Raw genomic sequence first — 26,985 nt, 5'->3', positions numbered from 1 at the left:
CTCAGGTCTTTCCATGTCTTGAATGCACTTTCTTTCCCTGCTTGCCCCTGGCTGCCACTGCTCACCTGTCTTTCAGGTTACAGAGAGGCAGACCCTGGCACCACCAGAGGCGAGGGCAGGGGTCCATCCATGGCAATTCATTACACCATTCTCCACACTTTGGAGTATATGAAAATCTCTACAATAAAACTTTTCAAAAGTCACTCTTTAATAGGATAAGCGAAAGAAAAACACAGAGGGTCACCCCAGGTTCACCAATTCCACCTGTCCGTGAACCTGAACTGCAGCTCAGCCCCTAGCAAATATGCAGCACTGCCCGCTGTCTCCAGGATGCATCCTTGCTAATCCCTGGCCTGTTCTACAGGTCACTCTGAAGTTTCCTGTATTAAACATATACCGTGACTGCTTACTGTCACCAAGTGTGAATACTGTCTAAACGCGTTTCACTTGCTTTGAGACTTGCAAGGAAGCATTAAATGAAGAGGCTGCACTGTCTCACGAGCGCCCACTAGTGTTAACAACATGAAGTCACTCTCAGAGCTCTGTGAGGTCAATGCTGCATGCATGCCACGTCACTTGTCGCATCTGACTCTGCGACCCCATGGGATGTAGCCCGTCAGGCTCCTCTGTCCATGGGGCCAATAGGTTTGAGAAAATCTGCAGCAGAGTTGGTGTTTTAAAGCAGGAAAATAAAATAGGGAGAAAAGAAGGCAGAATTTAGGAAGGAAAACGTGTTTTTTTGATCCTTATACCAAAAAGAGCTTAGAGAATCAGGGCACATAGAAGTTATTCTAAGGTGCTTTCCAAGAGTCCCACTGACCTGCATGAAGACAGACTCGTGAGCATTACCACCCCCGCCCCTAGCCCCACCCCAACTGGCTCCACAATTCCTGTGTCCTCCCCAGTCACCTGCACCTCTAGGCCTGCACACCTGCAGACACCTGGCGTCCCTGGAGGATGCTCAGCCCTCCCGGCATCGCTCAGAGATAAGAAACCTGGCCAAGTACAGCTCAGGGAGGACTACAAGTGGCACAAAGACGTGGGTCTTCCATGAATCTGAGTGCTCATGATAAAAAGAGCAACAGTAGTGATAATTAGCTAATCTTCTGAGTGCTTACTAAAGCCCAGAACCGCTATACTCTACTCATACTTTTGTTTAAGCTTCACAACTGTGAGGTTGAGGAATTTCATGGAAGAGGAAACTGACCAGAAACACTTTGCCAAGACCTTAGGAGAAAACGATCTTGCGTGGGTCCCACGGCTACGAGGTAGAGAGCTTGGACTCAACAGCAGGTGGGCACCTGCACTCTTTAACATACTGTGAAGATTCTGGTAAGCTCACTTTAGAGGTGAAATACCAGAAAAAGACTGATACCTGTTGGAAGTCTTATAGAAATAGCAAGGAGACAAGTCAACTGACGGTCCATCTGGTGCTTTGCAGGGAGACGGACAAGAGCAGAAATGGCATGTCAGCACCTCAGCTTGTTGTTCAGTCGCTCAGCCATGTGACTCTCTGTGACCCCTACGAACTGCAGCACGCCAGGCTTCCTGTCCTTCACCATCTCCCAGAGCTTGCTCAAACTCATGTTCATGGAGTCGGTGATGTCTTCCAACCATCTTATCCTCTGTTGTCCCCTTTTCCTCCTGCCTTCAATCTTTCCCAGCATCAGAGTCTTTTCTAATGAATTGGCTCTTCGCATCAGGTGGCCAAAGTATTGAAGCCTCAGCTTCAGCATCAGTCCTTCCAATGAACATTCAGGACTGATTTCCTTTAGGATTGACTGGTTTGGTCTCCTTGCAGTCCAAGGGACTCTCAAGCGTCTTCTCCAACACCACAGCTCAAAAGCATCAATTCTTTGGCGTTCACCCTTCTTTATGGTCCAACTCACATCCACACATGACTACTGGAAAAACCATAGCTTTGACTAGACAGACACTTTGTCAGCAAAGCAATGTCTCTTATTTATAATATGCTGCCTAGGTTTGTCATAACTCGTAACAGAACTAAATTCTATCAACTAGCCTTAGAGGACCTGCCCTGGGGAACTATTAATAACTCATACTAACCAGTGCCAAATTATTGTCACAATGAGAACCATTAACTTGAGAGTAAAATCAGAGCATTCAGTGTCTGCAGCTCAAAGCACCCTCTTCCCAGACGGGAAGATCTACATAGGAAACAAGTCACCACGAGAATGCTGTTCAGTGAAATGAGGCTCAACACTTAACGGAAGTTAGATGCCTCAAGTCAACAACCTGAAACAACGGGAAAATAAATACCAAAATCAACGACTCTGGAATTTCCAGGACAGTCCTCATCTCCAGCACTCTATTTACAGTGCTGGGAGTCGCCATGTTGCACAGAGGATCACCCTCGCCAGGACAGCGCTGTCTACACTTTATGTCCTCATTTTCAAGGGTCTATGTAAAGCACACCTTTCCAGTAACATATTCAAGACTAACCTCAAAAATCAATATAACCTATCAAGTTTTCTTTTATCAATACTATAGCCACACTCTGGTTTTGAGAAACATCCGGATCTGGTGAAATCACAAAACACACAGGCCCATCAGACTTGGAAGATAACTTTCCTTTCACTACGGCCACGTTAACAAACCAGACCTAGGTTGTCCTTATCAGTTTTACAACTCTTTGACCTTCAATTTCAGACACTGACGCTTTTTAACTTTAGTCCCAAACTCTGCATATGAAACAACTTCAGAATCACTAGAGACTTGACGTCCCTCATTGGAAGAAAATGAGAGCATCAACCCAGAAATGGCAACCCACTCCAGTGTTCTTGCCTGGAGAATCCCAGGAACGGTGGGGCTTGGTGGGCTGCTGTCTATGGGGTCGCACAGAGTCGGACACGACTGAAGCGACTTAGCAGTAGCAGGAGGGTCCTAGGAGAGGACGAGCTGCTGGGGAAAAGGAGGAGGTCAAGCTTTACTCAACACCTATACTCTCATCTAAAATGTTTAAAATGGGGAGCTTTCCTGGTGGTCCAGGGCTTAAAAATTCACCTTTGCAGTGCAGGAACACAGGTTCAATCCCTGGCCTGGGAAGATTCCACGTGCCTCAGGGCAACTAAGCCCATGGGCCGCAACCACTGAAGCCTGAGCACCTAGAGCCCATGCTCTGCAACAAGAGAAGTCACAACGATGAGAAGCCCTTCACCGCAACCAGAGAAAGCCCAAGAGCGGCAACAAACGCCCGTGCAGACAAAAATAATAAATATGTTAAAAAGAAAGCAAAATTAAAGAAAATATGTAATTTGTAAAGGGTTTGGTCTGAACAGTCATTCTAAGGTCTCTTATTTAATTCTACTTCTGATTTTTTTAATTGTTTTATTCAACAAATATTTGGGACGTGCCTCACTTTGTGACAAGACTCTGCTAGGCAGGGTGGTTAAAACTGTCAACAATATGCTAATAAAGAGACTCTGTCCTCAGACCTACTTACTGTTTTGACTTTAGGTTTGTTTTTTTAAGAAACTGAAGAGGGATATAAATACATGCCCCCCAAATTCTACTTTATATCTTCTGAAGTGTTAAAATCACAAGATTCCTAAAACTGCTCTGGTGTATGTTTCTACTATGGACACTAGTTCAAGTGTTTCTCCTCTGCTCAATGTTCAGAAAACACAGGTTAAATAATACAGACAAAACCAGCTTAAGTTGAAAAATCAAACTGGATTTTATTAAAATATACATAAATAACTCTTATTTATTTCATCAGTTGGGGAAGTTAGGAGGAAATTAAGTGAAAAGTAATAGCACTGGTGTCGAGAAATGAAGGCCAAAAGGGAGTGGGTGGAACCATACTCCAGCCCACATCTGCCACCAGCAGCCTGAGAAAGGCATTTAGTGTCGTGTCCTTGGATGCAGAATAAGGTGGTTGGAACATATGCTGTCTGGGGTCAGCTGCAGTTCAAAAACTCTACTGTCCTAATTCTATTATTAGGAGCAAATGCTATAGTTAGACATTAACCATAGAGCAGATGCTCACAATGAAAAGTAAATGAACACTGAACTCAAAGGAATACTTTTAAGGAAGACAAGAAAATTACAGAAGTTTTCTGCTTTAGAAAAATGCACTGATGTTACTGTTTTATTCACACTAATATCTATACACAAAAAATGTGTATCATATGCGGCCTTCAAAAAATTCTATGTTCCATGAGAGCTATGTAAACAGTGTCAAACGTTCCTACTGCATAACAAAAGCAGATCAGCATTCCCATGGATTATTAGGAAAATATTCAGACAATCTGAAGTTACAGTAAAACAAAGTAAAACATCACAGAACAGTCTTTTCATGAAGCAGAGCTACAGTCTAGAAGTTGATACTTTCCAATACTTTGGTATGAGTGAAATTAACACAAGGCAAAAAAACCCAAAACCCCAAAAAATTCTACTGTGGTTCTCATATTAACTGCAACTTCAGCAATAAGGCGATTGCACAGCTACCATGGGTGACAAAATGGGAGAAACTTCTTGCTTGCTCCCCGCTACCAGCGGAAGCGGCCCTGGGAGAGCGTTCACAGGACTTCCGTGAAGTGAACCAGCATCTCACTTCCTCTCCCCACTCTCCTCCCAGCAACAGCCTGGAAGGCTCCAAGACCACAGCGGAGCTTGGAACAGAAGTGATTTTGGTTTCTTCCGCTTAACAAATACAAATAACCCTGCATTAAAGCAGCCCGAACTATAATTCACATTTTTAAAAGTTGAACATAAATTTTTAAAAAACTGTATTATTATAGTTTCTTGAGAAGTCTGTAGAACATACTACATTAATTTTAAAATGCAAGTTTAATAGACCACTGACAACAGTTTTTTAGGAAAAAGAAACAACCGTTTGCATGCAACAAATATTCTTCATTGATATCACATATTACTTTGACAACTGTACAATTAAACTGATCTGAAGAGTTTTAAACTGCATCATTTTAAACATTTCTTTTTCTCATCTACACAGTCCAAATGTGGTACTGATTTTTTTCACTGTCTTTTTGTTCTGCATGTTTTCTTTAAAATGAACCCCTACATCTGAGAATGAGAGCACAGGAACTGTCGATGAATCACTTTTCTGTCGGCCATCCCAGGAGCGGACTGGGAATGTCCTCTGAGGATTTTCTCGGCACTGTAATTTAGACTGCAAGTTTCTGTAAAGACAAGAGTCTTGAAAAGAAAAAAAGAGTCCTTGGTCATCTTTACAAACTTACAGACATAACACAAAAACTCACTGTCATTCCTTTCTAAAATAAAAGAACACACTGTCAAGCGACAGCGAACACTGCAGACTGCCTGGAAGAACGTGGCCCGGGAACACCAAGTCCTCAGACAGGCCTTCTGGAGGGACAGGAGGGCATCAGGGAGTGCTCAGTGAGGTCAACCAGCGTCATGGTCTTCGTAACAAAATGAGTACAAAAATAAAAGACAAAACACAGAGTGAGTTATCTGTCAGGTTAATCTGAGGCTTTTTAAAGAGCGATTCTAAAGTTAAAGGACAGAAAAAAAATTCAGCAAGACTGTCGATGCTTGAATGCACCACGTATAGAAGGACTGTTACGATTTTAAATTATTTTATAGTGTCAGTATACTGTTAGGAACTAAGCTCTTGCCTAAGTTTTACAATCATGTATAAGAAGAAATAAAACAAGTACAGTGAACAAATCATGTGTAAGGTGAAAGGGTCTTAATTTTTCACAGCAGGTGATGCTGTCACAGTCCTAGAACTGCTATGGTTTGGATTTTGTTTGTTCTGCTTTGTTTTGTGCAGAAAGAATGTCAGGAGAATTTAAATCATTTCAAAATTCATTTGGAATAATAGCCAAGACTATGATAGCCTAAGAAACTGGACCAGCAGATATTAAAAACTTTCACTGAATCTAAGACAGCATCAATTGTAAGATGCAACATTGTTTTATGCATCATGCAAAGAAAATATGCCCAGGGTGGGGAGTCTAAAAGGCATAGAGACCCTCACAAAAAGTGGGGATATCAAATCCCAAACAGCCTCAACGAGGGGTATAAAAATGTAATAATAAAAATAATAATGCTTCCTCCAGAAAGAAAGCAAAGATGCTGCAGACCACTTCTCTGACAACAGGAAGGAGGGGAAATTCCCTGATATTGACCTGGTGCCTCCACCCCCACCAGCCTGCAGATTTCATGACCTGTGTGCACACTATCAGCATAGGCCAAGAAAATCTCAAGCAGAGAAGTTAAGTTTCTAAGACTCAGGTGAAAAAACAAAACCATATAAAAACTAAAAGAAAATAAATGTAATTATCTAAATAATATTAAAAGACTGGCCTGCACATTTTTAAAACATGCTCCCTGATCCTACCCCCCTCAAAATAAAATGGTGTATTTATTTACTAGAAGGCAAATGCCAAACTCAAAAAAAAATTAAAAAAAGAAACTGTAATGACAAAATGTTAATTTAACTATCAAAACTATAAATCAATAAGAAGCAAAACTATCATACCTCCCACCTCCAGAAAAAAGCATAAAGGTCAAAAACAGGCAATTGACAAAAGAAGAAATGGCCAGTAAAAACACTAAACACGCTTAATTTCACTAGTAACAGAAATGCAGAATGAAACACTGATGTAACCACCTCTGGGCTTCCCAGGTGGCACCAGCAGTAAAGAGCCTGCCTGCCAATGAAGGAGACAGAGGAGACCCAGGTTTGATCCATGGGCGGGGACGATCTCCTGGAGGAGGGCATGGCACCCCACTCCAGTATTTCTGCCTGGAGAGTACCATGAACAGAGGAGACTAGAGGTCTACAGTCCATAGGACTGCAAAGAGTCGGACATGAATGAAGTGACTTAGCATGTATGCATAACAATTTCTAGCTATCAAATTAGTAAAACTTTAAAAAACAGTAATAACCAATATGGACAAGGGTAGAAAAAAACTAGCACTTATATTGACAGTAGCTATGAAACTTCTGCAACCCTTCTGAAATATAACTTCCCAATAAATACAGATCAAAAATCTTTTTAAAATGTGACAACTCTTAGATTTAACAATACTTCTTCTGGGAATTTAGGCCAAGCAAACAGTCAGAGATGCACAAAAAGTACGTACAACTACATGTTAAGAATTATTTATAATAAAAAGCGGAACATCATTAAACATGCAACAATGGTAGATAAATTAAGGATTTTAATAAAAAGAACTATGAATGAAATACAACTATTAAATATAATGTATCTCTGAAGCACTGTTCATACTAGTAAACCTATATGCCCAACAGTAAGGAATGGTTAAAACAAATTGTGGTGTAACAATCAATGAAATACGACACAATCACTAAAAAGAATGAGGCAGCTCTTCTGTTCTGATATATATTCTGTCCGTCTGAGATGATCTTTCCCCAGATATCCACCTGGCTCAGTTGCTCCAATGACATTCTATCATTTGGGATGTCCCCTGCCATTTTATATAAATAACAACTTGTTCCCATCTCAAAGGTATTCCCTCTCCCCTTTATCCTGCTGCTCTATTTTTAACCATCTGACTCACTTCCATTGTTTATTTACTGTCTGTCCTCCCCTAGAGGAAGGAAGATCCTTGAGGGCAGAGACTGTGTAGTCCAATGCTGTGACCCTCAGGGCCTAGGCACTTCACAGGTAAGTAAGGTGCTCGGCAAATGATGGATAGATGCTGGGTGTGCGGGTGGGTGGGTGGATGAATGGATAGGTGGGTGGATGCTGGAAAATCACAAAGATACAAAGGTGAGAAGAGTGGGTAAAGTTGGTGGTCGTCAGAGCGGGGTTCTCTGGCTTCTCTCCGAAGTGTGTGAGAGTAGGGTCACGGTCAAGGGCTGTGGGAAACGTGAGGAGAAAGGGGCAAAGTAACAGTCACCTCAGGGTGTGGGGAAGGGGACTGACCAGCACAAGTGTGGCAGAGCTATACTGCAGGCTTGACTGCCCGCTGGGCGTTTGGTCATAGATTTGAAGCGCGTATGGTTAGCACAACTGCATGACCTTTCTCTGGCCATGTGCTGCTACTCGGGTGAGGTTCAGAGTAAGAGACAACTGGGCTTCCTAGGATTAAGGTTTTGCCAGGTGACTAAGAGAGGACGAGAAAGACATAGGACTCCCCTGGTGGTCCAGGAGTTAAGACTCTCCTCCCAACAAAGGGGGCCCAGGTTTGATCCCTGGTCGAGAACTAAGATCCTACATGCTGCAGGGTGCAGCCAAAAAAAGCCTCAGAATTTATACACAAAATAAAGATAAACTCACACAGTGAAGCTGAAGTCCAATCAATGCTGGGGCTGTTCTGGACTAATGTTCATTGTTCGATAAATTTCTTTAAGTAATAACAGAGCAGTATCTTCTGATTCCCTATTAAAAAGAAAAGCACATTTACTTAAGAGATAATGATAAATTAACCTCTATGCATAAAGGTGGAAAGCCAGCTTTGGTTCTATTCAACTCTACCTAAGGAGGGCAAATGAAAACAAAGTTGTGTAATCTCAGGGCTATCCTTAAAAAATGGATAAAGACTGATCAGCAACAAAACAGCTGTGCTGCCGTTCTTCTTGGTGACACAGGATATATAAAAGGATGGCATTCAAAGTCCCTACCATTCCCACTCTGAAAGGCATCCCAGCAATATGTGCAAGTACCAAAGGACTTTGGTCAAATGCAGGTGACACGCTGCCATCTTGTGGATAACTAAGCTAATGGGGGAAAATACTGATTTTGAATATAAGGGTGTTCAAATTAATATTCCGTAACAAATGCTAATTCAGCAAGACTCTCACAGAACTGCGGTATATGCTGGCACCTAAAGGCCACATGAACACTATCAAAGGTGAAAATACTTACCAATAGCATAAGTGACTCTGAAGAGCGAAAAGATATTCATTAAAACTCTCTATTGGCTTTTCTTGAAGAACGTAGTCAATTCGACGGCCTCCGTTCAACATTCCAACCTTTCCTAAGTAGTCCTCATCCTTGGAAAAATCTGGACTTTCAACAATCTTTTCTGCTAGAATTCAAACCATTTCAATATCAAAGTCAATCACTTAATCATTATCCTTTGACTTTAGCTGACTTTCTGGGCTCAAGAGAAAATTGCTTGACACACGCAGCAGCCTGGGGAGCTACCAGGCTCACTTCCCATTCCTCCAAAGAGCCAGGGGGAGAGGGGCTGGCTGCCCGGGAGAGAGGAGAGAGAGCCAACCAGCTGACAGGAGTTTTGAAGAAAAGGGGTAAGAGGGCATTGTAGAGAGAAAGGAAATAGAATTAGAACCTGAAAGAATCAAAAACATCATGGCACAACGACTTTACATTGCACGTATAGTCTACAGTGACACAGTCAGACACAGAACCAGGAGAGCTTTTCTCACAGGGGGTCATTCAGATGCCTGAATACCAACTAAGTTCTCAACTCCGACATTCCATTCTGGCCTTATGAATCTCAACAAAATTTAAAGCCTGTACAGTAAAACCTGGGCTTCCCAGGTGGCTCAGTGGTAAAGAATCTTCACGCCAGTGTAGGAGATGCAGGAGAAGCAGGCTCAATCCCTGGATCAGGAAGCTCCCCTGGAGGAGGAAATGGCAACCCACCCTAGTATTCTTGCCTGGAGAATCCCACGGACAGGAGCCTGATGGGCTACAGTCCATGGGGTTGCAAAGAGTTGGACATGACTTAGCAACTAAACAGCAGCAAAGTAAAACCTGCAACTATCAGCCCAAAACCTAGGTTAAAAAGAAAGGATGACATAGGTTTTGAAGTACAGTTTGTACAAACAGATTTTCCTTTATAGGAAGAGCCTCTACATTTCAACAGAAAGGACTATAATGGAAAAGCATCATCAAATAATTCATGTGTGCTTTGTTCACAGATAATTTTTGCACTGGAAAATGCCTTAAATGTCAAATTTACCTTCAACTACTTGCTTTTCTTCTTCCTCTTTGATCTGATTGGCTACCTTCTCCAATTCTTCTTGCAACTGAGTTGAAGAGGTATGAGCACGGGCAAACTCATTTAATGTCTGCCAAGCACTTTTCAGAGAGCTAATGAAACCCTGCTTCAAATCAGATCCCATACGAGAGAGACTTTCTTTCAACTCTACAGAGATTAAGACGACATAACAAGTTATTAGTTACTGGGTAAAATTCTGCACCACAGAAGTTAAAACACAAGTTACACTATTCTCAGACTGGATAAGACCTCTTACTCTTCTCTTAAATGTCAAATACACGGGAGTTTCTCAGCCAAGAACACTCAACATGTTAAAATGTTCTGTGAAAATAAATAAATAAATAAAATGTTCTGTGGAGTCTTACTCTATCATTTTTTTAATGACTAAACTTGATCCAGCCTAAACCTATATATTTCCTCTCTTCCAAAAAAAAAAAAACCAGAATGCAAATACCATAAAAAGGTATAAGCACATTTATGGGCCTTTTTTTAAAAGTCAAAAAACGGGCCCACAAGACTAAAAAGATGACTGTTCTTCTATTATGCATTGGCGAATGGTTTTGAGAACTTGAGATTCTGATATAATCACCATTTAAACTCCTAACTTAAAAATGAAGAAACTACTGCCCCTTTACTTTTTCTACTTGTGTCTAATAAATCATATTTTAATTCAAAATCTTAAGAATATCAATGTATCAAATTTCTCATTTTAACTTCAAAAGTTAATTACATTTGAAAAGCATGATGCAAGCTTAAAGAAAAAAAAAGAACAAAAATTTTAAGAGGGCATGATCACTTCTCCTTTTAAACCTATGAATAAGAATACTACACCATTAAGAGGCATAAAAGAAACCTAAACCCTACTTGGAATTATTATCAATCCATTTTGTTCAATAAAATTTATTTAAAAGAAAAAGTTTATTTATAGTTACCAAGGAAAAAACAGCTCACTTGACTGAGCGTCAAATTTATTTCTTGATGGTTTGGTCTTTAGTTCAAAAACAACTATGCTTCCCAATTCCAAAAACTTTTACCAAATTTTATCAAAATGTATGCATCTCACTTTATCACCAACTTCCCCCATTCCTCATTATATCAACAATTGTATCAATTATATCAACAAATATCAAATATTATCAAGAAGAAATCATCAAGAAGAAACTCTTTTATAACTTTACAGCTCCTCCAAATATTTAGTAAACAGGTTCTGCACATAGTAGGCACTTAAATAAGACCTTAGTGTTAAAATGCTCATAACTTATTACAAATGACAGGAAGATCCCAAATCATTAAATGACAGGTCACAAACTGACAGGAAGGAAATTAGTTTTATTAGCATTTTCTCTTTACCTAAATGAAGTCTTTTTCTGCCTTTGTGATGTGGAATGAGAACTGCCTTCAGGTCCAAATCTGGTACAATCATAGGTTCTAATCGATATGCCACTGGATCAAGCTATAAACAGAAGAATTAGAAATTTATGAAAGCTGTTTTGAGTTACGTATCTTAGTTAAGTGAGAAAACAGATAACTAGCAAACCAGAGATTTTTATTTTTTTTCCACACCTTATTCAAATACTGGTAATTATAAGACAACTTTTCAGTTTGTGGAGAAAATTACTTTGCAAACAAAACAAAAGAATCGTTTCCTTGAACAAAGGCTTTCTGGTAGAAAAGTTTATTGCAAAGTATCAGACTGTACTTTTTAGGTCAGAGGGCTGAGTTGTACAAAATCAAAATCAGTTTTAATTCCCAAGAAATACGAATCTGAGACTCTATCAGGATAAAGAGGACTAGTGCTTTGTCTTCTTCAAAGCAGAAGTAAATGCAAGTCACTCACTGGGTGATAAATATTGAAGAATCCTTTGCAGGTAGGAAGCCTGTAGTTTTCATCTATCCTATCCACTCCTCGAATAGTGAGAAACATACCAATTGGAGATCCCAAGGCAAAGAAAATCTCTGGTTCAAAGTCTAAGGAGCTGTAAACAACAGAAACCTAGGAAGAATCAGAAAACAATGAAAGACAGTCATTTCAATGTCATGAAACACAAATATCAAAGGTTCAACTAAAACTTCACTTAATTAAAAGCACCCCAATACAGACGATGTTCTGTAACGTATAGCTTACGATACTAATGATCACTGTAACGGACAGCTGCTGCTAGCACAGAAGAACCAAAAAATTTCCCTCTGAAATCTTTACCCACAATTACATCCTCTAAGACTTTCACTTATTGTATAAAGCATAAAATATACAGTGTAGAGAAGTATCATCTCTAGGTTAGTTATAAATGTGGTCAAAACTGCAGACTCTAGAATCAAACTGCCTGGGTTTGAGCCCTGACTCCACTCCTTACTGTGTGTCTTCAGACAAGTTTCTCAATCTCTCTTGCCTCCACTTCAGTTTCCTCATCTATAAAATGGGAATCATAGCAATGCCAAACTCATAATGTGGTTGAAAAACCACACTTAATAATCAAATCCACATAAGGTGCTTAGCATATTTTAAGCATCCGGTGACTGTGACTTCTATTAAAACTACCATCCTCATTCATTAGGCATGTTTCTCTCCATTAGAAAAATGATTTATCCCCAAAGAGCTCCTGTGTGGGGGAAGCTCACATGTAGCCTTTCAGCTCACAGAGAACTGTTAGCATAAGAGAAAGCACCCACATTCGGACAGCTCTCTGTAGTTTACAAAGCTCTTTTGTTTGATGCTCAGTGACAGAACTTCTGCCTCCATCATTTCAGTATCCTGAGAATGAAGAACAAGGAATGGCATAATCAAGGGCATGACAGAGGTCCACTGAGAGCAGAGGGCATGGCAGGAACCCTCATGCCCACATATCAGACGAAGACAGTGAAACCCAAGTAGGTGATGGCAGTTACTCAGGAGCACACGGTGAGGGGCAGAATGACATCTAATCCCAAATTCAAAGCTCTTTCTACTAACTAGGCTGCCCTTCTAACAAAGTCTAGACTTCATATCCCCTGGTTTGCCCCTAAATTTGCAAATTCAATAGTTTCTGCTACTGATGGGGACCACAAAGGAGGTGCTTTCAAGATTACACATCTTCCATCAGTTTCAGAAAAAAAATAAGGTTAAAAAAATTATAAACTGGAAAAAATATTCACATGAAGGGGCCAACATCTCTAATATATAAAGAATTCTTTAGTACCAGTAAAGAGAAAAGCAGCCCAAAAGAAAAATAGGTATACTAGTACATCATTTTAAAAAAGCATAAAAAACAGATGACAAAACATCTAACTTCTCTAGTGCTCAAAGAAATACAGTGAGATACAGTTAGCACAGAAATGGTATGGACCTAACAGAAGCAGAAGATATTAAGAAGAGGTGGCAAGAATGCACGGAAGAACTATACAAAAAAGATCTTCACAACCCAGATAATCATGATGATGTGATCGTTAATCTAGAGCCAGACATCTTGGAATGTGAAGTCAAGTGGGCCTTAGAAAGCATTACTACGAACAAAGCTAGTGGAGGTCATGGAATTCCAGTTGAGCTCCTTCAAATCCTGAAAGATGATGCTGTGAAAGTGCTGCACTCAATATGCCAGCAAATTTGGAAAACTCAGCAGTGGCGACAGGACTGCTGAAAAGGTCAGTTTTCATTCCAATCCCAAAGAAAGGCAATGCCAAAGAATGCTCAAACTACCACACAATTGCACTCATCTCACATGCTAGTAAAGTAATGCTCAAAATTCTCCAAACCAGGCTTCAGCAATACGTGAACCATGAACTCCCTGATGTTCAAGCTGGTTTTAGAAAAGGCAGAGGAACCAGAGTTCAAATTGCCAACATCCGCTGGATCATGGGAAAGAAAAGCAAGAGAGTTCCAGAAAAACATCGATTTCTGCTTTATTGACTATGCCAAAGCCTTTGACTGTGTGGATCACAATAAACTGTGGAAAATTCTGAGAGAGATGGGAATACCAGACCACCTAACCTGCCTCTTGAGAAATCTGTATGCAGGTCAGGAAGCAACAGTTAGAACTGGACATGGAACAACAGACTGGTTCCAAATAGGAAAAGAAGTACGTCAAGGCTTTATATTGTCACCCTGCTTATTTAACTTATGTTCAGAGTACATCATGAGAAATGCTGGACTGGAAGAAACACAAGCTGGAAGCAAGACTGCCGGGAGAAATATCAATAACCTCAGATATGCAGATGACACCACCCTTATGGCAGAAAGTGAAGAGGAGCTAAAAAGCCTCCTGATGAAAGTGAAAGAGGAGAGTGAAAAAGTTGGCTTAAAGCTCAACATTCAGAAAACGAAGATCATGGCATCTGGTCCCATCACTTCATGGCAAACAGATGGGGAAACAGTGGAAAACTGTCAGACTTTATTTTTGGGGGCTCCAAAATCACTGCAGATGGTGACTGCAGCCATGAAATTAAAAGACGCTTACTCCTTGGAAGAAAAGTTATGACCAACCTAGATAATATATTCAAAAGCAGAGACGTTACTTTGTCGACTAAGGTCCGTCTAGTCAAGGCTATGGTTTTTCCTGTGGTCATGTATGGATGTGAAAGTTGGACTGTGAAGATGGCTGAGCGCCGAAGAATTGATGCGTTTGAACTGTGGTGTTGGAGAAGACTCTTGAGAGTCCCTTGGACTACAAGGAGATCCAACCAGTCCATTCTGAAGGAGATCAGCCCTGGGATTTCTTTGGAAGGAATGATGCTAAAGCTGAAACTCCAGTACTTTGGCCACCTCATGCGAAGAGTTGACTCATTGGAAAAGACTCTGATGCTGGGAGGGATTGGGGGCAGGAGGAGAAGGGGACGACAGAGGATGAGATGGCTGGATGGCATCACTGACTCAATGGACGTGAGCCTGAGTGAACTCCAGGAGATGGTGATGAACAGGGAGGCCTGGCATGCTGCAATTCATGGGGTCACAAAGAGTCGGACACCACTGAGTGACTGAACTGAACTGAACTGAACAGTTAGCACAGATATAAATAAAATACTAAAAAAAAATTTTTAACTCCTATTTGCATGTGAAAAAATTATTTCTTTAGAAGAAGTTATAGAAGTAAGAATATGACATTTTTAAACAAGAATGATTGATAGTACTAGCAAGGGAGAGGAGAGAGAGGCAGAGAAGCTGCCAGTGGGAGTACAAACTTTCCAGGGGCAAGTAGCAATAACTATTAACATTCTTGTGTTCACGGCTTTTGGCCCAACTATATAAATACTTCCAGTTATATAACTGCAAGAAAGAATAAAAAATGTTCACAGAAAATTGGTTTAAAACTGTTTATCACTGGATTGCTTAATAGAGTGAAAAACTGCCTACAGGTCCAATATTATGGATTGAATGTGTTCCCCCCAAAGAGAACTCTACCAGTACCTCAGGCTTTCTTTGGAAACAGAATCATTACAGCATTAAGGTGGGCCCTAAATCCAGTGACTGATGTCATTATGAAAAGGAGAAACCTGGACACAGAGACAGGGAAATGACATGAACACAAAGGGAGTTGGCCACATGAAAGTGGAAGACTGGGGAGGGGGGCTGAAGCACGCTTAAACCAAAGGATGCTAACCAGTGCTGGCAAACCATCAGAAGGGCAAGAGGTAGGGAAGGGCGCCCCTACGGGCCTTCAGAGCAGAGTAAGGCCCTGCTGACACCTGAGTCATGGGCTTCCGGCCTCCAGAACTGTGCGACAGTAAGTTTATGGTGATTAAGACCACCTAGCTTGTGATAGTTTGTTATGGCCGCCTATTTAAAAAATGGGCTTTGTGTTGGATAATTCTCCCCAACTGTAGGCTAATGTTTAAGTGTTCTGAGCATATTTAATGTTTAATGTTCTGATGCTGGGCAGGTTAAGTGAAGTCGCTCAGTCGTGTCCAACTCTTTGCAACCCCATGGACTGTAGCCTATTAGGCTCCTCTGTCCTTTGGATTTTCCAGGCAGTAGTACTGGAGTGGATTGCCATTTCCTTCTCCAGCAGATTTTCCCGACCCAGGGATCGAACCCGGGTCTCCCACATTGTAGACAGACACTTTACCGTCTGAGCCACCCAGGAAACAGGTTAGGTGTATTAAATGCATTTCTGACTTTGGGTAGTTTCAGGTTATAATGGGTTAATCAGGATGTAACCCCATCATAAGTCAAGGGAGACCTGTATAATGTTCTAGCATTTTCCATTTTTATTAAAACAGATACGTAAATATATGCTCAAGAGTCCAGAAGGCCTTGTTCAAACTGCTTATGGTAATTAGTCATGGTTAAGGAGATTATGAGATTTATTTTTCCCCCTCATCTTCTCCTTAATCAGTGCTTTCTGGCTTTCTAGCATGAATGAAGCATACTGTGGATTACCACAACAACCCTCTGGGTAACAAAGGAGATGGCATGTGACCTGGACTGGGCCAATCAAACCATGCCCCACTCCCCAGGCAATAACAATTGGTCCAGAATGGACTCGAGACTCAAGTCAGGTCAAATAAAATCCTTCTTTAAAAGTTTCTTAACTGGACCTATTAAGTAGATTCCTTTACCTCTATGGTGATGAAGCTATGAAGAGGGGAGTCCAGACCACCAACATCCACAATTCCACGTTCACAGATGCCAACACTTGCAAGGAGAAGCAGGCAGTGAGAGTGTCCTGGTGATGGGGAGGGCCTGTTTCCACAAACCTACACTTCAGCCTTCATATGCAGCTAAGAAAGTATCTGTCCTTTCTTATTTCCTAGAGTCTGTTCAAGTTTGCTCATGTTTTAAGAAGACATTTTTGGGGACTTTCCTGGTGGCTTAGATGGTAAAGAACCTGCCTGCAATGCGGGAGACCTGGGTTGGGAAGATCCCCTGGAGAAGGGAACAGCTACCTACTCCAGGACTCTGGCCTGGAGAATTCCATGGACAGAGGAGCCTGGCAGGCAACAGTCCATGGGGCCGAGAGAGGTCAGACACAACTTAGCAACTTTCACTTCACTTTGCAAGGATCCTTTGTTAAGGATCCACTCTGCAAGCCTTGCAATGTAGGGAACGCAGGTTTGATCCCTGATCGGGGAACTAAGATCCCACATGCCGTGGGGCAACTGAGCCTGCCAGTTGTTAACTACTAAGCTCGTTCGCTCTGGAGTAGGCAAGCCAATAAGTAAGTTAAAGAAATAAATAAAAATCCTTTTAAATGCAAACTTTATGCATGAATTAGGCTTAAAAGCTTGAATAGGCTGTATCAAACATCCAGCAATATTTTCTGCCTTCTTTAAATCAGTCATGAACTCACTGAAGAGATTAGAACCATACAACTATAAATAAATTGAAAGTAACCTTCTTTAAAAAGATTTTAATACTTTTAAGCCACTGTGAAACAAGTTTATCATTAAATGCAGCATTATCAACTACTTGGTAGGTTTTTACAGAAACTATTTCCCTTGGGGAAGAACTATGAGTAATAAAAACGTTTAAGCATACTCTGAAAATAATTTTCTATCACCACTTCTATTTCTAGTGGCTGAGACACTGAACGCTATAAAACCAAGGGGTGAAAAGATTTAAACAGAGACAATTTCAAAGGCGAGGTGATATGTTCAGTACAATTCAATCCCATACTTCTAACATTATGAAAGCATACTGTTTTTATTAAGAGAAAATCAGTTTTCTCCATCCTCCCCCTAAAAAATTGTTGAATAAATATTTAAAGAATTTAAAGTCGCCCAAATAACCCAGGTAAGGGATTCCAACATGAACCACACAGCCTGAGTCAGTGTGTTGACTTGCCTGTCCGGTGCCAACTTCAAACGCCTCATAGTCAACACGCACAGAAGAGACAGACGCTCCAAGCGGGAGTCTCCTCTTGGACTCATTCGAGTCTGAGGGAGGAGAAGCCACGTCTTTAGCTTTCTGAGCACCTTCCTCCTGTCCTTTTGCTGAAGTGGCCACCACTGCCTTCTTTTCCGATGTTGCTTTTTTCTCTTCCTATGAAATACCAAAATGTCATAATATAACTAAGGGGGAAAAGTTATCAGCTATCACTATGAAATATCCATATCAATATTGAGGAATGATTAGTAATTTCTTAGGCCTAAGAATGAAAGCATTGTGGTCAATTAGAGAAATGTCCTTTTAGAGACACATACTAAATATTCAAGGAAAAATATGCCATGATGCCTATAAGCTACTTTAAAATTCTTAAGAAAAAGAAAATTAAGAACAAAGAAAAATGTGGCAAAACAGCTACAATTAAATCTAAATATTATCTATTATTATACCCTGAGCCCTACACTTTTTATGTAATTTAAAATTTTAATAGAAGTTTTTTTTAAAAATACCAACTTCTTCCTTTATGATCTCAACTTCAGCCAGATAATTTTAGAAGTACTTATGTAACTGTAAAATATATACTTCCTATAAGAGGTGTAAACTTAAGAAATTTATTTCTCCAACATGTTTATATTCTTATGTCTATATGAAGCCATTGACAAGTTTTCCTCAAAAGCATTCTGTAAAGAACACATTGTGGTACATTCATACAGTGGAATAACTACTCAGAAATAAAAAGAAGTAAACTGCAAATAAAACTACAACTGCATGGATCTTAAAAACACTATTTTGAGTAAAAGAAAGATACAAAAGAATTTTCAGTGTTGGTTCCATTTATATAAACTTCTAGAACAGGCAAAACTATTCGATAGTGATCAGATTCAGAAGAGGAGCTGTATGGCAGGAGGAGCTGATTAGAAAGAAGCATGAGAGAACTGAGTGACAAAAATGTTCAGTTTCTGGTTTTGGCTGGTGGTTACACAGGTGCAAAAATTGTCAAAACTTATTGAACAGAACACTCAAGATCTATGCGTTTCATAAATAAGTCAGTAAAGAAAATCTTTGGGAGCATCAACAGAACAGGTGTATCACTATAGTAATGAGACAAAACCCGCCCATGTTGGTTTGTGATTGTGCCCCAGGACAGCGGCAACAATGTCAGGGGAATGTGAACGACCGTCACGGTGGATTTGCTGACTTCCCATGGGCACAGGTCTCAGTAGTCCTCACTCTCCAAGCTGTGAATGCCTGGGTAAGTCTCTGTTTGAACATTACTGACAGTGCCTAAACACTGGTCTAACTGCTCTTGTCCATCAGTGAATTCCAAATACTAGGAAACCTGGAAACAAGTCCAACTGGTTAATTCAAAAGATGATATAGCAAAAAGAAAGCTCTCCGCCAGCCATCTGGGAACTGATCCCACCATGAAGGTCTGAGTTGGCCTTGTTATCTCTGCCCTTTGGAGACACCACAGGATTAAGCCTAAAACACAAACTGAAGAATGTGACCAATGTTCTTCAGTTTAAATTTGGTTTCTTGCTTCAAAGTACCTCCCATTATAGTCATACAACATAACAATCTAAATTGCTAAGAGAACAGTCTAAATAGATCCTAAACTGTCCTACGCAAGCTGTTGTTTTGTTTCCCTCTTAGACAGAGGCAGTAACTTGAAAACAAAGCGAGCCAACATACACATACTTGACAATCAATATTCCCAGCACTAAGAATTATTTCTTTTCAAAGGAAAATGATTAAGATGGTTTACAAAGGGGAAGGAAAATTTCAAGTCACAAATACCTGATCTCCTTATTAAAAATAACAGGCAACTTTTCAGTTACAGAAAATCAACAGGAGGCACCATTTTATCTCATTATTGACCCAGCAGCACCTTGTTAATGATGAAAACCAGAGCAATCAGTGGTGACACAGCTGAGAAAGTGTCACGGTTCATTCAGAGGCAATTATTTTTGAATTTAAAAAATAAGATGACTTTATAGGTTTTTACCCCTTTCAAAACATTCTTGTAAGTGCCATAAGTGATACAGCCAAGCTACTACAGGAGCCAAACCGAACTCCTTCTAGAGACTTTTCAAGAACTATAAACAGAACACTTTTCTGTTCTTCCTTTTACTGAAATATAAAATCAAGGGCAGATGCACAGCCTGGAAATCAGGCTTCTCATTTTTTGCTTCTCTACTTCTACAGGCCTGTGCTTCACTGATGTGCACATGCAGACGCACGTGCTTACACGTGGAGAACACAGGCTGCTGTCCAGTGTGGACACACCTGTGGTGTCCTGGCTTTGGTGTGACCACTTTGCTCACCAGAGATGCTGCCCCTCTACTCAGTCTTCATCATCACCTTCAGTCAACCATCACAAACGCTATCCTGTGTCTAACATGTGTTTTGAGTCGCACCCTTTTTTTCCATTTTCTATTACATCCCAACCATTTCCGAGTCACTGAATAATTACAGTGACTATGCTGAGATTCCCAACAGCCTCTAGCTTCACCCTCTTCCAACTCTACACCCACACTGTAACCAACTGAACTCTAAAACACCAGCCCAGTCATGGAAGTGCCCTGACTGTTCCACTGACCCACAGCGGTGGCTCTCACACCATGTCCCTTAGAACTGACCCAGTGGCTTTACACTGCTGCTAAAATGTGGCCCAGTTCTCTCTCTCTCTCCCCCTCACATACACATATTAATGTGAAATTCAGGTTGATAATGATGTGCTCCATTACGATTTGTTCCAACTTTTTCTTCCTTTAGTACTGCGTACCGGCCAGTAGGCCCTAACCAACAGCAAAACACAGAAAATATTAATGGAAAAACCAGGAAGGAATCAATGCCTAAAAACTCATTTATTATTTATTATAAGCATATTTGCTCATGGTTGAAATTTTATAGGGACTTCCCTTATAGCTCAGTTGGTGAAGAATCCACCTGCAATGCAGAAGACCCTGGTGATGTGGCTTATAGCACACAGCTTTAAATTTTAACATTTCTGAAGTAAAAAATTTAAAATTTAGACTAAATAAATGATTTGGTGCTAAATCATAATTTGTGACAAGAATTAATAAGCAAGTCAGCATTTCATGGTGTTAGCTTAAAAAGCACCATGCCTTTCACGGCCATGAGAATACATTTGAGGACCAGCTGCCACTTCTGCCATTCGGGCCTTTGGGACCCTCTCTCCTACCCTATTCTCAGTCCCCTTGCTGTTTCCACTGCAGAAAAATACTTGCCCCCTCCTGGAAAGCCATTTCCCCTGACCCCACCCCTCCTTCAGGTTCATTGACCAACACCTGGGGGAAGTGTTCCCTCACCAGCCTGTCCCTTCTCCCACGGCCAGGCCTCACCTGGCTCTGACAGAGCTGTCAGGGGACCGATACTTTCTCTGTGGTCAGATCTCCCGCTCTAGCTAGACCACAGACCGCACAGTTCATCTCGAGGTCCCAAGGATCCAGCACGTGCCTGATCCAAAAGATACACTCGGAAAATGCCAAACAACTCAACTGCTTAGCTAATCACAACAGCTCTGTCCTATGACTTTATAACCGTATTACACATAAAGTGGGATGTTAAGTTCTTTCCAAAGTAAAGAACCACAGAAGTTTAAATGATGGAAGGGTCAAGGAAGACCATGTTAATTAATGTACAATAAAAACAAAATACCTACTCTAAATGCTACCAACTTTCCTAAGTTTACAGAAAATCTCTGTATAGTTAACTCAATGAAAATTAAATAAAACAAGTCAGTTATTCCCAATTGTTTTACTTCTTCTTAAATGCTTTTTAGTTGTTGCTGTTATTGCTGTGTTTTGGATTGCTGACAATTTTTGCTTTTCGGTTATTATTTAACGAGATGTATGTGTGTGTTCTTTTTATCTCTTTAGATGGTGAGAAGGATTAGAAAGACAGAAAATGAGCTAATATTTATTGGGTGATTAGCTATACGTGCATGGCTTCATCCACTCTGCAATCCTGTAAGGAAGGCATTATCACTCCCAATGTAGAAATGAAGGAAACCAAGGACCAGAAAAGTTAAGCAAATTGCTCATGAATATATAGTTAATGAGTAGTTGAATTGGAAATTAGGGTCACCAGCTCATCTATTTATCTAGGACTTATCCAATGTTGCACTGGGAAATACGCAAATACCAATTTAAAAACTGAAAGTCCTTTAACCTGAACCTTGATCATCCCCAGGAAAACCAGGAATTGAAATTTAATAAGAATTTAAACCCCGTTCTGGCTGACTCCCACTTCTGGGCTTCCATCAACTCAATTATTGTTCCCTTGGGCAGGGAGCACAGTAACTGGCCTAACCATAATGGTATGAACAAAAATTTCCAAAATATAAACAAGCTAGTCAGAGTTAAGTTGTGTTTTCTTTTAGGAGCAGAAATGAACCTTACCAGTTTGACAGCTTTATGTTTTACAAAGTTAGCTATCTTCTTTCTGGGTCCAAGCGGTATCCCCATTTCCTTCAGATCATCCACTGTACACATAAGCTTTAAAAGAAGACAAGCACATTTGTCAATCTAATGATACATGAAATGAAACTGAAAAAAGGAAATTATGAAAAGAAACTGTATCACCTAAGGTAACTGAATATCCTAGTCAACTTAATTTTTTTACCCCCACCCTCAGTAATTTTTAATTATGAACTAATTTAGGTGGTAAAATCTTCAGCCTCCACATCTAAATCATTCTCTTAATTTTTAACACGCAGGGCTGTTCAGTATCCGAAGTTATGTTAAGTGTAAAATAAAGTCTCCTCCCTCCACCCGCCCCAACCACCCAGTCCTCTGAACAGACACTGCAGGCAACTTGCTCTCCGTCCAGAGATATCTTATGTGTACACGGCATCCCGTGTTTTTCCATGTGTGTGACTTATACGCATCACCAACTCAATGGACATGAATTTGAGCAACTCTGGAAGATAGTGTAGGACAGGGAAGCCTGGCGCGCTAAAGTCCAAGGAATCACAAAAAGTAGGACGTGACTTAGTGACTGAACAACAAACCTATACACAAACAGGTCTGAATTTCGGTCTTTTCATGTAACAAACCTTAGAGATCGTTCCACACCACTCCCTCTGGCACTGCCCCGTTCATTCAACAGCTGGGTTCGCCACTGTGTGCATGCACCATAAATGATTTCACGGGCACTCTACTAGTGGACACAGGTGTTCCTAAGGAGCTGCTATTACAAACAGTGCTACAGTGAGTATCCTTGGAAATACTCCTATGTGAGTATTTTTTCATAGGAAATACCCTTGGCAGTGAAATTGCTGGGCTAAGTGTATGCATTCTTTGTATTTTAAAAGACAGGACTTCCCTGGTGGCCCAGTGGCTGAGACTCCACGCTCGCAATGCAGGGTGCCCAAGTCTGATCCCTGGTCAGGGAACAAGATCCCACATACTGCAACTAAACCTGGTGCAGCCAAATAAATAAATATTTGAAAAATAATAAAAGATACTGTTGGACTGCTCTCTACAGAGGTTGTACCAATTTACTCCAGTATGTATCAGTACCTATTTCCTGTTATCCTGGCCACACAGTGTATGAACATCAACCTCTTAATATTCTTGCCAAACTGACAGGTTAAAAAAAAATCTCACTGCACTTTTAATTCATATTTTTCTTGAGTTTCCTGATAAGAAGTTGCTTATTTTCCATATACATCTGTTCACATCCTTTGCCTATTTTCCTATTGTGTTGGTGGTTTTTATGTAGTTAATTTGTAGCAACTTTGAATAATAAGGAAATGAGTGCTCTGTCTACAAGTGTGCTCCAAATTGTCTTCTTAACCTATCACTGGCCTTTAGATATTGCTTATGGCATCCCCTACTACACAATTTCTTTTTCCTTATGGCTTGTGGGTTTTGTTTTACTTAGAAAAGTCTTCCCAGATTATTTTTTTTTAAAGTCTCCTGATTTTTTTCAATTTTTTAAACACTTAAGTCTCTGCTTTCATTGTGATGTAAAAGGGTTTAAATCTTAATAATTTTCCATCTCATACACAGGAAAAACAGTTTCAGACAAAAATGAATCAAACTATCATCAGTACCAGAGATTCCATATCAATCTTTTCCTTTTCAAAAGTGCTAACATATTCAGAGAGACTAAGTGCTTCCAGAGTTTCTTGCAAAGTCAGGACTTCTTCATTTTCAACATCAAGGTCACAAGACTCATCCAACGTCAGCTTTGGCTCTTCGGGTATCTTTTTAAAAAAAAGTTGGGAGAACATTACAAAGTTCAGAAAAACTCCCATAAAACATCTTCTGATCTATGGAAAAATCTTAATTTTGTCCCATACATAAATCATAAGTTTTAGTAGTTATTCCAAATTTGAATATTCAGAAAATTACTGAAAGTACTAAATTTGTATGCTCTCATTTCCTTATAATAATTTACTTCACATTTTTTAAACAAATCATAAACATTCTATCACATTTAAATGTATAATCCATAAGGAAGACAAGTAAGAAACTCAAACAAGCTCTGTGGTTCCATCATACTTGTAAACCTCAAGGAGTTTTGTTATATAAAATCAGTTCAGATTTTGAAAAGCTCTTTGGCTCAAACTCTAAATCTAGATGTTAGTGGGCCATACCTGCTTTTCCTGAAAATGTGGTTGCTTCACAACTCCATTAGCAACAGCAAAAGGCACAGGAGACTTTGATAAGTTCAAATCTTTTTGATTAGACAGGATGTCAAACAATATTAAAGAGCCTTAAAAAAAAAAAGCATTTTGCTTTGTTGTTTTATAATGTATTAGGTGCTTCTATAACATTAATTAAATTATCCTACTCTTATTATTCAAAGTCCCAAGTGGAAGTCACGTAAAGTTAGATGCTCATCAAGATCTGATAATCAATATTCTTGAATAGCAGAATAAATTAAAATATAAAGCAGTCCTGCTGCTGCTAAGTCGCTTCAGTCATGTCCGACTCTGTGCGACCCCACAGACAGCAGCCCACCAGGCTCCCCGTCCCTGGGATTCTCCAGGCAAGAACACTGGAGTGGGTTGCCATTTCCTTCTCCAGTGCATGAAAGTGAAAAGTGAAAGGGAAGTCGCTCAGTCATTCGACTCTTAGCGACCCCATGGTTATTCCTAGGCAACAGGAAAGGTGAATAGCAAAAGGCCGAATGTAAACTCAAAGCATTCACTTCTACCCTTTATAAAACTGAAAATCTATAATTCTAGATCTCTAACGAACCATGTCACCCACAATGAAAACAGTGATGACTCAACAAAAACTGTACTTTCAATGTGGAAATTTAAAAGTTTCACCTAAGCTATGGCCAGCAACGGAGACCCCGCCTTTGAAGTCCGGGTTCCGACTCATGAAGAGTGCATACAGACGGTTTATCTCCAATCCCACTTTCTCCACAATCATCTGACAGTAGGTGGGGCTGTTGTAAAATAAAATGTCTAGCAAGGTCTCATTGGTAAAGTGACGAAATCGACCAATACTTGGTAAAGTGATTTTCTTAATATTCCTGTTTAGAAAGAAAAAAGTATACTTAGTAACCACCTTAAATATGAGTTTATGAATCCTGAAAATACACTGAGAAAAAAAAACTCACAGACTAATTATGAGTTGATTTCAGTCAGAGGTATTGTAAATAAACCAAGATAAACCAAAAACGTTATCAACTTGTGTCTATAACTATCCTGTGAATTTGTGGATTCTCTAAAGTTATCATATAAAATAAGGCCAAAACAAAGATCTTTACTTCATTTTTAAAGAGGAAAGCCTACCTTTTTCTTCCAACTTACTGGAAATCAGGATACTTGACAACAATTGTAGGTGGCAAAGGACAACAGAGAATGTGGCAAGAAACTAAGAGAGGAGTTTAAAAGAATGAAAATCTTTCCTGATTTGAGTTGGTCATATTTCAGGACACAGCACAGCATACTTTAGGAATACCCAGAGAGAAAGAAAACAGCCCCGTAACAGGGCCTCAGTTCAGTTCAGTTGCTCAGTTGTGTCCGACTCTTTGAGACCCCATGGACTACCACATGCCAGGCCTCCCTGTCCATCACCAACTCCAAGAGTTTACTCAAACTCATGTCCACTGAGTCAGTGATGCCATCCAACCAGCTCATCCTCTGTACAGGGCCTCACATGATAAAATATTCATAGGTTAGTTTTATTAAAATATGTGCCCTGAAACATCATGACATTCACTAAAATCCAAGTATGTTATCAGCTCTGTGTCCCTAAAAAGAAATACATCCTAAATCTGTGGTTCCCAACTGGAAGCAATCAAAAATGAGTGGAGGCCTTTTTAGTTGTCACAGTGCCTGGTAAGTGCTGCTGGCAGTTAGTGGCATTTAGACTAAGGATATTAAATGGCCTACAATACACACATCAGTCTTTCGTGACAACTGTCCTGCCAGAAGAGTCTCCACTGAGAAACAATCATCTAAACTAGTGGTTCTCAGCTAGGGGCAACTCTGCCACCAGGGCACCTCTGGCAGTAACTAGAGACATTTTTGGTTGTTAAATCAGAGGTTAGGTTGTGTTACTCTCATCTGGAGGGTAGAAGCCAAGGGTACTGTTCAACATGCTACAATGTACAGGACAGCCCCATGTCTGAAACACCATAGGGGAAAAAAAACGCTATAGGTAAGTATTTTAAAACCAGTTTAACTTTCTTAGACTCTCTTAAATATTTACAACAGAAATATACACACCACATACATACATACATACATACATACATACATAATTAGGCATGCACACATACAAAGTAGCATATAAGCTTAACAGTATTTAATAATATATAAGAGCAAATATATAATCAAAGCTTTTTAGTGTACTTGTTGAAGTCATAATAAACTACTTTATATGATAGTTTAAAATTTGAATCTAAGCTTAACTAATCTGAAAACCAAGTTATCAAAACTCACAAACCTGTCAACACCTGTGGCATCTCCACCCAAGGAACTGTGCCAGTGAACTGGAAGGAACTCCACTCTGCTTACTTTCCGATCATCTAAAGATTTCTTGAAATGTGTCTGCAGCAATTTTAGAGAAACCACCCTAAAATCATCCACTTAAAGAAAAAAAAAAAATCAGGGAAGACAAAGGTACTTGATTAAATTTTGCTACCTTGGTAAGCAATCAGCCATCACCTCAATTATATCAGTATTTTTTGTAACACTAACTTTTCAAAGGAAAAAAATGACAAAATTTAGTTCAGAAAAGAAAAAA

The 26,985-nt window shown here is 40.0% G+C and overlaps 1 protein-coding gene across 1 annotated transcript in view; it reads right to left on the bottom strand.

Moving 5' to 3' along the window:
• Positions 1–3,754: 3,754 nt before the first annotated feature.
• SEC23IP (SEC23 interacting protein) overlaps positions 3,755–26,985 on the bottom strand; it is a 38,715-nt gene continuing 15,484 nt past the window's right edge. Inside the window, exons 8-19 of the mRNA XM_068961324.1 lie at positions 26,686–26,827; positions 25,056–25,264; positions 24,375–24,493; positions 23,829–23,981; positions 22,171–22,266; positions 17,705–17,896; positions 11,789–11,944; positions 11,302–11,404; positions 9,913–10,098; positions 8,850–9,009; positions 8,262–8,363; positions 3,755–5,181 (exon numbers count right to left, since the gene is read on the bottom strand). Coding sequence (XP_068817425.1) covers positions 8,282–8,363; positions 8,850–9,009; positions 9,913–10,098; positions 11,302–11,404; positions 11,789–11,944; positions 17,705–17,896; positions 22,171–22,266; positions 23,829–23,981; positions 24,375–24,493; positions 25,056–25,264; positions 26,686–26,827 — 1,598 coding nt within the window. The 3' untranslated portion in view covers positions 3,755–5,181; positions 8,262–8,281. The remainder of the gene's footprint in view (positions 5,182–8,261; positions 8,364–8,849; positions 9,010–9,912; positions 10,099–11,301; positions 11,405–11,788; positions 11,945–17,704; positions 17,897–22,170; positions 22,267–23,828; positions 23,982–24,374; positions 24,494–25,055; positions 25,265–26,685; positions 26,828–26,985) is intronic.

Source organism: Capricornis sumatraensis, chromosome 23 (genome assembly GCF_032405125.1).
Source record: "Capricornis sumatraensis isolate serow.1 chromosome 23, serow.2, whole genome shotgun sequence".
Classification (NCBI taxonomy): Eukaryota; Metazoa; Chordata; class Mammalia; order Artiodactyla; family Bovidae; genus Capricornis; species Capricornis sumatraensis.
Note: the sequence above shows the minus strand (reverse complement) of the source record. Positions and strands in the feature narration are given on the sequence as shown.